Below are 11,688 nucleotides of genomic sequence, written 5' to 3'. Positions count from 1 at the left end.
ATAAAGTTACGGTCGGTTGCTTTCCGATCGAGGCATTCAGAATGCATGGAGTTCTAAATGCATGAATTACACTTTGTAGTAAAATGTTTGGGGAAAAAAGAAAATAACACAAAATACAATCAATTCAAAATAAAAGAGGGTATACTCTTTGACAGAATTTTCCATATATCCGCATTATCTTAGCAGTTGCACAGATATAGGTACACGTAAGACTGTCTTTCTTCGCGTGCTCATTAAACACGTGTGTCGTTCATACAGAGAGCTCTTCATCCAACATTGTCAATAAGCAATAATAAATACAAGAAATTAACAACTTGTTGTCATATTTCTCAGTTTCTCCAAAAAAAAAAATCATCTCGTTTTCTGATGTCCATGCTGTCACTGCATGGCCTACTTTGCGAACGTGCGATGATACAACAATTATACGACACAGAGAAACGTTCTACAATGATCGAGGGTTTTCAGATTACATTTGCCTGGATCTTAGTCTGTTTTGTTTCGTCTTTTGGATATTCCTTACCAGTGCAGGGGTTATCAAAATGCATTTTAAAAAATATGAATCCTTCCAATGTAACGTGATTCGAAACATGAATAGTGATCTCGGCCTCATAGACGGGGTGTGAAGCAATGAGCGCAACAATAGAAAATGAAAACTAATCGTGGCTGTTGACAGAGATAATAGGGAAATAATGCATATATCAATGTGTTCATTTCAGCAGTAATATAAAGAATTGATTCTTCATTGAAAATTCTCAGAAGTTTCAAAAACTATAGACTTAATACATACACGTGTATATAGTTTGATAAAAGGAATATGAACTCTTCATTAATCTTCTACTTTTAATGAAACAATAAAACAAATGCAAAATTGCAGTGGATATATGTCATAATTTTCAGTCACAAATTTTCAGCTTGCATCCCATAGCATAAAGATAATACATGAAGAAAGCACACCATTAATAATTGCCCCTCCCCCTGCCACGCCCACTCCCTGGCCGGCCTCCTCTTCCACGCCCTCCACCTGTTACAAAAAATAAAAATAAATCAAATTATCTTTTATTCTCCAATCATTAACAGTGTAAAGGCAAATTTAAAATGGTCAACCACGAGATTGTGTAAGAATAATTTATTAACGTTTTTATTTTACAACATTGTGTAAACTTGTGCAAAATTTGAATACTAGTATAACGAACATGGATATAGCGAATTTACAGTTATAACAAATTCTTATTCATGTTCCGGCAAATTAAGTTCTTGATATTTACCGTTAAAAAATTGCCGTATATAAAGAACAAAGTTGTAAGGAATACATAGCTTTACCAAAGTTATTTAAGACACCAGCTGGCAAAATTTTAACATATTTTATCATAGCTGACTATTTTTTAACAAATTCGCTATAAGATTTCATACAAATATGCTAAAAACATATAACAAATTTCAGCCAAAATAAAAAAAATTTCCATGCTTCTTTGAAATTCACTATAAATGAGTTCTGCTGTACTAGTGCATTGGCACTAATATTGTTTGTTACAAGATTATAAGTAGCTAATGATCTTTTACAAGCCTGCCCTATACACTGCACAATTGATGTCCTTGTTATTTGTTTACATTACATGATGTAAATGTTTCTAGGCTTTGTGACCTGATGTACTTACATGTATACATGTATTTGTAGTGCAATTTATGCATCAGATGTAATATGCAATCAACAGATTTTTAAAAAATTTAAGAAATCATTCTTTATTTCCATTTTCTAATAAAAAAAAGCCAATATCATTTTTTTTTTTTTTACTTTTTTCATTTTTTTGTCAATAGCGATTACTTACCTCGATGACCACCATCATTATATCCCCCTTGGTATCCTCCCCCTTGATGGCCTCCATCCTGCTGATAGTGATCCCTTCCCCTCCCCCCTCCCCCACCATATCCTCCCCCACTCTGGTTCCAGTTCCCTCCATAACTCTGCCCCTGCTGTTGATCCCCCCAGCCTCCCTGGACCTTGCCCCCTCTGTCACTCCGTCCTCCTCGACCCCCTCTACCTCCTCTGCCACCTAAAGGTCAAAAGAGCAAGTTGATTATTAATATTAACAAATCAAAGCTGCAATGTCAATATAACTTTACAGACTAGGAAAGTTTACAAATCAATTCAAGAACCAGTAACAAGATTTTTTTTTTTTTGAAATGCAAAAGACTTGGCTATGGACCTTGATGTTATATACAAGTACTAGTATCAAGAAATAAATCAGTCCTGAGTAATTTCACATACAACAGATCATATCAACATATGAACAGAGGCTCATGTCTCTTCATCAGCCATGATGTGTACAGATGAAGAAAAAATTTTGAGGCTACCAGTTTTTTAAATGTCATAAACAAAAGATTGACATACTTTGTGGCCTTTGACCTTGAGGTTGATCTACCCGTTTTTGAAAAGAGGGCATCTCTGGTGGGGGCGGTTCTTGTTCCCAGACTCTGCCACCCCTATCAGGAACCTGGGGGGAAATCAAACATTTGTATTTATACATAACAGACAGGTGGTTTGATGGTTGTTATCAATGCATATCGTCATTATACAAGCATTATGAGAGACTTAACATTTACCTTTGGAATTTTCACTTTGTTTATTGCACATCTGACTCTTGCATCACCACTGCTTGTCTTGTGTACATAAGTTAAATCTGAAATCAAGATATTACAGTTTTCAAACACTTATGATTTCTTTAACCAAAATATTTAGATACTTTCAAAAGTTGATTTATTTATGAATGAATAAAGATTTTAAAACCCACATTCTTACCTTCTCTAGCAGACAAAATGTCAGCCACAGACAGATCACAAGAAGCTTTTAATAGTTTCCTAACAGGCTGGTACACAGCAGCAATCTCATTTTCTCTTTTCTGCTAAGTCAAGTAAAAATAAAAATTGCTTCACTCCTTTTTTGCTTTATATTCATGATATTAAACATAATATTCAGTATTTGTAATAGTTCAAACACTTTAACACCAATGATGAAAATGTCTTACAGAAGTAAATCTGACAGCTATCTATGATGTTAGGCCTAAAAAATCAATACCTCAGGCTCACCTTCATCTGAATCTGTTTTTGATAAAAATTGGCCTTAGAACAAAATTCATAATTTATTTCTCTAAAATAAAAGGATAATGGTGAAAGGTAACAAATGATACCAACTATATGTAGGAAAAAGTCCAACCTTTGCGGCCTCTGACCACATGAATGACTGTATGGTGACATCCAGACGCTTCAGGATCATCTCCCGCCGCGTGGTGTATTCTCTCACCAGGCTGTCGTTGATCTTCATGATCTGTTCCCACTGCTTGTCCGACAGGCGAGCCTTCAGCAGGGGCTTACTCATAACACCTGGGTTCTTACTCATTAATTCATTTACCTGCATCAAATCATATTAAAGATATTATAATATCAAAATGTACCCTACATTAATACACCATTTATTCTGTTCTTAAACAATATGTTTATAAAACAATCTTTATGTCAATACATAAAATAAGACTATTTATAACCCATTCTACTTGTTTTTTTACCTTTGTTTCTACTCTACTGAAGAGCTGGAAGGAATTTATGTTTGCAGGTGGTTTTGGAAATCCAAGAGCTATGAGCATAATCTTCAGATGTTTTGCAATGTCTGACTCATTCTATAAAATAAACAGGAAACGGATGTCATAGATATTTTAGCATAATGAAAAAAAAATATTGCTTAAGACTCAGATATTTGGCACACATTCTTACCATTGATAATGCAATGAACTTATAATTACAAAGAAACAATTTGTACATCTACAATCATTGAATTCTAGCTTAACTGCAGTAGAGATTTGGGATCTGTTCTTCAATTAACTCACTGCAATAGACTGGTTGTCTGGTGAGGTAGTGGACCTTAGCTCCTGGGGCTTCTTTACAGCAAGAATATGAGCAGTCTGTAGCTCGGATGTAAGATAATCTGTGACAAACAAACAGATTGCAAAGAATCATTACATGTAATATTTCTTATTCCTTCTTCTTACAGCAAACACAATTTCAGTATTCAGTGCATACCTAACAATTGTACAGCACTTTCTTTGGTTTTAAGTCTTTCAGTCACTGGTCCCCCTTCATACAAGCTAGTGTATGGGCAATCTACAATAGTACAGTTTATCAGCAATTAAAACTTCAAGCATAACTATAAACTGTGGAATTGAATCAACATTTGTGGGGACACATTTTCATGGATTACGGTACCATTTTTTTCAAATTTTCATTGGGATATAATTTCTAGGAATTGTTAGCATTGTTAAAGAGTAATAAACATAATCTATAGTTTGTTGAGGATGAAGATTTGGCAATAAAAAATTAGGCCACCAAAAATCTGTATGATTCCACAATAACAGTAACATTTTATCAAGGTTTTGCATCAATGTTCATTACTTCATGTAAATTGAAATATTTACTTAATTCTCTGAGACAACCGCTGAGTTCCATTACAAAATTGGCAGCATCATCTGGAGCTATATTAAAATAAATATGTTCAGAAACATACATTTAAATAAATATAAAACAAAATGATTGATTAGATCTTAATGAAAAAGATTTTCATAATTTTCTCCACATATTCTTATATTAAACATGAAGCGCCTTTTGTTGTTTTAGATTTTGAGAAGAAGATTTTTAAAGATTTTTCTCCATATATTCCTATGTAAAAATTCAACCAAATTGTGATTGCACACTAAACCAGGGTCATGAGTAGAACAAACTTTAATCCTCACTGCTTAAGGATGCTTTCACATAAGATTCAGCTTTTCTGGTTAAATGGTTTCTGAGAAGATTTTTAAGATTCAGCTTTTCTGGTTAAACGGTTTTTGAGAAGATTTTTAAATATGTTTCTCTAGTTATTCTTATGTAAAAATTCAACCCCCATTGTGGCCACACTCTACTCCAAGGGGTCATGATTTGAACAAATTTGAAACTACTGTAGGATGTTTCCACACAAGTTTCAGCCTTTCTGGCCAAATGGTTTTTATGAAGATTTGCCCACACATTTTTAATAATTCTCAACTATCTCCCCTTGAATGAGGGCATGACCCTTCATTTGAACAAACTTGAAATCCCTTCACCTAAGGATGCTTAGCTGACCTAGTGGTTCTGAAGAAGAAGATGATGAAGATGTGAAAAGTTTATGACAACAATGCTGACAATGACAGACGGCAGACAAGTCTTGATCAGAAAAGCTCGCTCAAACCTTAGGTTTAGGTGTGCTAAAAAACAAAGCAATCATTTACAATAAAGCAGAAACAATTTTTTTTTTGGGGGGGGGGGGGGGTAGATTTTGTTGATTTAGTAGCTAACTAAGAAAGACATACAATTTAACTTCATGTACATGTATTTTATCACATAATTTTTTTTTTAAATGTTAAAAATAATTTTATTATCACACATAAATTTTGTGATTGCATGGTTGCCCTAAAAAAAACTGTAAACTATTGAGAATAAACTTGAAACATATAAACCTACAGTGTGTAGCATGGATGGTTTCTTCTAGTCCGCAGAAGTCCTTTAGTCTGTCTGTCAGCCATGATACCAGTTTAGTGAATTCTGTAGAGGCGGGACCCTGACTGACAGCCTCAGAAAGAGCAGCGGGGTCAAGTAGAGACCCATCATACCTACAATGTCATTTCTATTATCATGTTATCATGCATCATACCTATATAATGGCATATCAAACAGTGTTTGTCATCATTCAATAGAAATATATTTGACATGTATCGTAATATAATTATTAATCAAGTAACGTTAGTTAAAGTTAATTAGGGATGCATAATTAATGAATGAAAAGGTACACCATATTATGTTGTGTTTTGAAAAGGTACACCATATTATGTTGTGTTTTCAAATCACTGATAATTGATTTAAAATCCCAAAACATTTTTTGGTCTGTGCAACGCAGATCTATATACATGCAATACCATTTTTTTTTAAATTTGGACGGAAAATGAATATCCCTCCATTTGCCCTTATGAATTCATTATTTCTAAACATATGATTTATTTTTTAAAAAGTGAAACTTTTGCCTGGGATTTCTACAGGCGAGCACGGTGCCTTTTCTTAATTTTTTTTTTTATTTCACATGTAGAATCTACACCGTGTGTCACAGACCCTTTTTTCCACCGTGTTTTTTTTCACACGGTGGGTGTCGAGGTACTCGTGAACTGTACTATAAAACTGTTACAGTTATAAACACACCAATTTACTGCATATTATTATTAAACTTGTTAAAATTGTCATTAAATTTGTTTTATTATTAATCAAAAAAGTGTTAAACTATTTACCCAAGATCTTCCAGGGAATCCAAAATATCGTTTTCCATGCTTATTTGTCAACCGGCAAGGGAAGTCACTTTCACGTCTGCGCATCATATTTTAACGAATCAGACGAAAGAAAATATTTTCTGCGTCACAGAAAAACATGGCATCGTTGAAAGAAATCGTGATCATGTACCAAAGTTTGAAGAGAGAATGGGACAAAAAGCCACCGAATTTAGACAGATGTGGTGACTTTCTTACAAAATTAAAGGTTTGTATACAATAAGAATAGAACTTTAAGGTTCTATCAAGTGAACTTGCAGGGAAAATAACCATGGATGGTAAAACAGCAACATCATTGTTGACGATTTCGAATTTCCTCAGCGTTTAGTTAAGTAGATGACATTTTATCAAGTTAATGTGTTAACTTAAGCGACATAGGTTAGGCTTAAAATTTTGTGGATATTTCTCTGATATAAATTAATGTATTGCTGGTATTGCAAATAAACACTTTGATAAACATGATAATTTGGCCTTAAATAGATACTCATTTTAAGACAATATAACATTTGATAGTGAAAATTCTTTTTTCGCTTGGGCTTGTACCTTGAAAATATCATCATGATCATGCAGCTGGATACATGTTTACATAAATTAGTGGCCAATGACCCTATCTATACAAAATGTTAATAGAAATTGCACTTCAATGAACATTTAATTTTTTGTGGATCAATTTAACAACAAAATCAACAAATATCAAACAGTCTTTCATAATTTAAGTCTTTAACTAGATCTCAAATTTAACTATAAGGCTCTTGCTGTGGTTGAAAGCAAAATAACAAATTTTAACTTTGTGTCTGGTCCATTCGTTTTTTGCAGAATTTTTTGTTTGTTTGTACCTGCATAGGACAGGAAAAACAAAGACAATTTTTTATACATACACTCTGACTCCAGAGTTTGAAATTACCACAAATCTGTTGACCCATAAATCTGAGACTAGGCCTAAAAAAAAAGTTGTGTGTTTAGGGTAACCCGACCTAATCTACAAAAATGCCCTGATCTTACCATTTTTAGATGTCTGTTTTTATCCTATTGTGAATTTTATATTATTTCTATTAAAAAAAATCTGTTTTCAAATATGACACAAACAAATATTCTAAGGATTCATGTAGAAAAAAAAAGTATGATAAAATTTTTAAAAATCCCTACCTACCTAACCTAATTTTTTCATCAGTGTTACCCTAAACACACAATTTTTTTTTATAGGCCCTAGTAAAATAATGTGTCTGATCTTTAAAAGAAAGGTGTTTGGGTTCATTTATGTATTATTTGCAGATCACGATCGCTAATGTGAATCACATGGCTCAGAGGTCATAAGTGTAGGCTAGTAACCCAAAGGTCACTTGATGTTTTGTCGTTAGACAAGGCGCTTTATCTACATTGTCTCTGTCCACCCAGCTGCATGTAATGGCTGTCAAATCAGTAGAATTCATGGTTGCTCAATTTTTATGGTATCCGTGGGTAGCCCTCCCCACATAAATGTACAGCCTAGACGAAAACAAATTTAGAAATTCTTTTTTACAAATCCTTAAAACCAACACATCCACCAAATTACATCCCCATGAATAAGCAAAATTTTGTCCCCATGAATTCAAATGATTTCAAAGTAGGTACTAGCTTACACTGGGGGTTAACCAGTGATGGACAGGTGTCCCATTCAGGGGCAATCAATGACTCTTGTCCACTTACCACCACAAAAACTGGAGATAAGCAGTGGCCTTTTACGCACCTTCTTGGCTTGGAGAAGAATTAAAAATTTTTGAAACTCTGTTGCTTAATGGATTTTTTTTTGTTTTACAGATTGCTCTGACAGGAGTAACATTTTTACCTACAGACGAAGGTGCACCATCTAAACAAGAACTTCTGGTTGCAAGTAAGTTTGTGATAAATTTCATTAAAAGTGGTAAAAATTGTAATAATTTTGTAAAAGATATTTTTTTGTGTGTGTGAGAAATAAAGATTTTTATAACTTGTGTGCTGAGTTATTGGTGTCTTTTGATGAATGTAATTAATGATTAGTGCCATTCATCTCATTGAAATTATTTTCAGGAGATATCTTAGAAATAGGTGCACAGTGGGCCATTGCTAAAAGAGACATCCCAGTGTTTGAGAGATACATGGCTCAATTGAAATGTTATTACATGGACTATAAGTATGATATTAAATATTTAAATGTTATAGTTGAAAAATAGAATATTGCTGAAAAAAGAAGCTAATAAATGAAACCAATTTTACCAAATAACTTTTATACATATACATGTATGTGTCATAATTCTCTCTAATGTAACCAATTTCACCTTGAATTTTCTTGTGTCATTACTTCCTCTTACCTCTGCTGAGTAAATGAATGTTATGTGCTACTTTTATATGCTATGAGAATTTTTTTTGATTTTCAGAGATAACCTTCCGGAGTCTACCTACAAATACCAGTTACTGGGTTTGAATCTCCTCTGCTTGTTGGCTCAGAACAGATTGGCAGAATTCCATACAGTAAGATGGCCATTCTTCATCATTTATGTAGAGTGATTTTGTCTTGCATGTATTTATATCTTTTAAAACTTTGTTTTCATGTCTATTCATCAGTAATAAAAAATTATATACTTTCGAGAGGCTACCTAATTGCAAGTTTTTAAGACAACGCCTTTTGTGAATTTAATTTTCAGGAACTTGAATTATTACCAGTAAAAGAACTACAGAATAACATTTACATTAAACACCCTGTTTCGATGGAACAATATTTGATGGAGGGTAGTTATAACAAGGTAACTTCATGTAATTATTAGATTGCTATAAAAAAAAATGCACTTGGCATTGATAAAAACTACATATCAGCCCCTAAAAACACTTATTTGATTTTTCATGTAATACTTTAAAATTTTAAAAATATTTTTAATGGAAAAATAAGGGAATATATTTTACATAAAACATGTTATAGAATACATGTTTATTTGGAATATTTAACAGTAATTTTAAGATGTATTGATTACTTTCACAGGTTTTCCTCGCCAAGGGAAATGTTCCAGCAGAAAACTATAACTTTTTCATTGATATACTGTTGGATACAATTAGGTAAATAGTATTATGAAGGGCAATTTGAAGTTTTGATTGGTTTTATTGTTTTAGTTTTTAAATTCCCCCCTTTGAAATTGTGTCCTAAATTTCAATTTCTATTCATTCTAAAATTCTGACCAAAAATAATAAATCCTGAATCCTAAAAATTTTTTGTACAATTTACCGAAATGGAATAATTTCAAGTCAAACAAATTTTTCAGATAGTCTTAATTGTCTTGTCATTTTTTTACCCAATAGACCGGCATCAGTTCTGAGGAAGTTGGGGGAAAACACTGCTTTTTACTTTTTAAGCTTAAATAAAACAAATTGTTGATGTACTGTGTCCCATAATTTAAAACAAAATTATATCATGCATTTTTTTGCAATTCATTTTGGAAAATGATAATTTTACAAAGCTATTATAGATAAAGTAATAATCTCAAAGGATTCATGCAGCTTTAAGTAAAGAATAGTAGGGCAAAGGGACTTCAAAAGACTGTATTTTGAGAAGATCATTTGTAGTCAAAAAAACATTTTTCAGTAAGAGGTGAAAAAAATGCTATTTATAAACTGAAATTTGACTTGCTAATAAGTCCAGCTTTACACTATGGGTATAATGATCATATATATTTACTATTGTTGAATCAAAATTAAGAGCTTTTAAATAGCAGACATTTCATATTATGGTCTAATGATAAAACTATTGAAATCATTCTATTTAACCCTTAAACCATATTTTGCTTTGCTAATACACTCATATTACTGTTACTCATGTTATTCTTACTGAGATTTTTCTTGTGAGTGGAAACTGCAAGATCATATAATATTAATAAACTTTTTTTTCCAGAAATGAAATTGCAAGTTGTATTGAAAAGGCTTATGAGAAAATAGCTCTAAATGAGGCAGCAAGAATGCTCTTTTTTGAGAATGCAAAACCAATGAAAGATTATGCTGTACAGGTAATTCTGTCTTTTAAAATCATTTAATCACATGATGAAATTTGCATTGTGCACTAAATTATTTCCATGAGCTTAAAACAATGAATGCTGTTATATGGAAAATGCTGATGTTTTTAACAAAATTGCATATTCCATGATTATGTCACAGATTGAGAAAGAAGAGAGATCCTTTTTAAGAAAAAATAAGCTCAGTATCAACCTGTTTTTGCACAATATTTGTTTACTACCAGGTAAATATGTAATATATATTTTCCATTACAGAGAGGATGGACATTACCTCCTGATGGATTCTTCCATTTCCAGCACGAGAAGAAGGACGCTGATGAAGTGATTCCTGCCAAGATGCTGGCTGAACAGACCATAGAGTACGCCAGGGAATTAGAGATGATTGTGTAGTTTCATTCAGGTCTTCTATTCATTATCATTCATGGACAGTAACTCTGACAGACTTGTGGCTGTGATAGTGAACTGAAGATGCAAGTCTTTTGTGCATGCGTCTAGAAAACTACAAGTGTTACAAAACTAGACCTCGTACTCTAATGGAGCTTATGTATATCTTGTCTTGCTCTTAACAAGACTTTGCAAGGAAAATGTTCAAGAAAAAAGGTCAAGAGTTTATAATAAAGTGGAGTATGACAATGTCATATCATTCATATGAAGAAAAAAAATAAATATTTATGGAATTTAAATACCTCAGTTCTTCATTTAGAGTAAAACACTTTGCATTTAACATGTTATGATAAACTTCAGAAGTACTAGTGGTACATATATAAACATCAATATAATATCTAATGATACAAATTATACCAATTAATTGATTAAATCAATGGAAAATGTCAACTCTCACATATGTATTTGATAAATAGCATTATAATAATCAATAAAAAAGAACATAAAGCTAATTGAGTTACTGGTATTTAAGGAAGTTGTGTAGAAAAGAGTTTATTATACTGTTCTAAATGAGGTTGGAATGATTCCTTGTTTCTTATATTTAAACTATTTGCCATCAATTAAAATCATTGACATTTTTGGCTCAAAGAGACAAAGTTGGGGGAAGTTTATACTACATGCATGCTTACGGCATACATGTAGCATGGTTAAAGTATTTGGGGCAGATCCAATATCTAAGTTATTACTGACCATAAATTCGCCAAACTTGCTTAGATGGTGCATTTGGGATACTTAAGGGATACTAGTACTTAAGGACCTAACGGACTGAACCATAAATTGAGGGTTTTTTTAGCTCAATAAATGTTTTGAGCAGATGCATGTCATAGGTCATTTACTATTTTCTAAAATAATTGCAT

The 11,688-nt window shown here is 32.5% G+C and overlaps 2 protein-coding genes across 2 annotated transcripts; one reads left to right on the top strand and one right to left on the bottom strand.

Annotated features, from left to right (window-relative positions):
• Positions 1–826: 826 nt before the first annotated feature.
• On the bottom strand, positions 827–6,448 carry LOC105346294 (protein FAM98A). Its single transcript, XM_011454805.4, has 12 exons — positions 6,339–6,448; positions 5,524–5,672; positions 4,464–4,520; positions 4,072–4,152; positions 3,879–3,976; positions 3,561–3,671; positions 3,212–3,406; positions 2,798–2,897; positions 2,602–2,678; positions 2,390–2,492; positions 1,827–2,051; positions 827–1,021 (listed from the first exon to the last, which is right to left on the bottom strand). Exons 1-12 carry the CDS (start codon positions 6,374–6,376, stop codon positions 957–959), a joined length of 1,299 nt encoding a protein of 432 aa, XP_011453107.3. The 5' UTR covers positions 6,377–6,448; the 3' UTR covers positions 827–956.
• Positions 6,422–11,070, top strand: LOC105346293 (26S proteasome non-ATPase regulatory subunit 8). The gene is made up of 8 exons (XM_011454804.4): positions 6,422–6,582; positions 8,172–8,244; positions 8,421–8,523; positions 8,768–8,861; positions 9,035–9,133; positions 9,367–9,440; positions 10,270–10,381; positions 10,643–11,070. The coding sequence occupies exons 1-8, from the start codon at positions 6,475–6,477 to the stop codon at positions 10,775–10,777; spliced, it is 798 nt and encodes a 265-aa protein (XP_011453106.2). The 5' UTR covers positions 6,422–6,474; the 3' UTR covers positions 10,778–11,070.
• The last annotated feature ends 618 nt before the right edge of the window (positions 11,071–11,688 follow it).

The sequence above is a fragment of the Magallana gigas genome, chromosome 6, assembly GCF_963853765.1.
Source record: "Magallana gigas chromosome 6, xbMagGiga1.1, whole genome shotgun sequence".
Taxonomy (NCBI): domain Eukaryota; kingdom Metazoa; phylum Mollusca; class Bivalvia; order Ostreida; family Ostreidae; genus Magallana; species Magallana gigas.
This window is presented reverse-complemented; position numbering and strand designations above follow the sequence as displayed.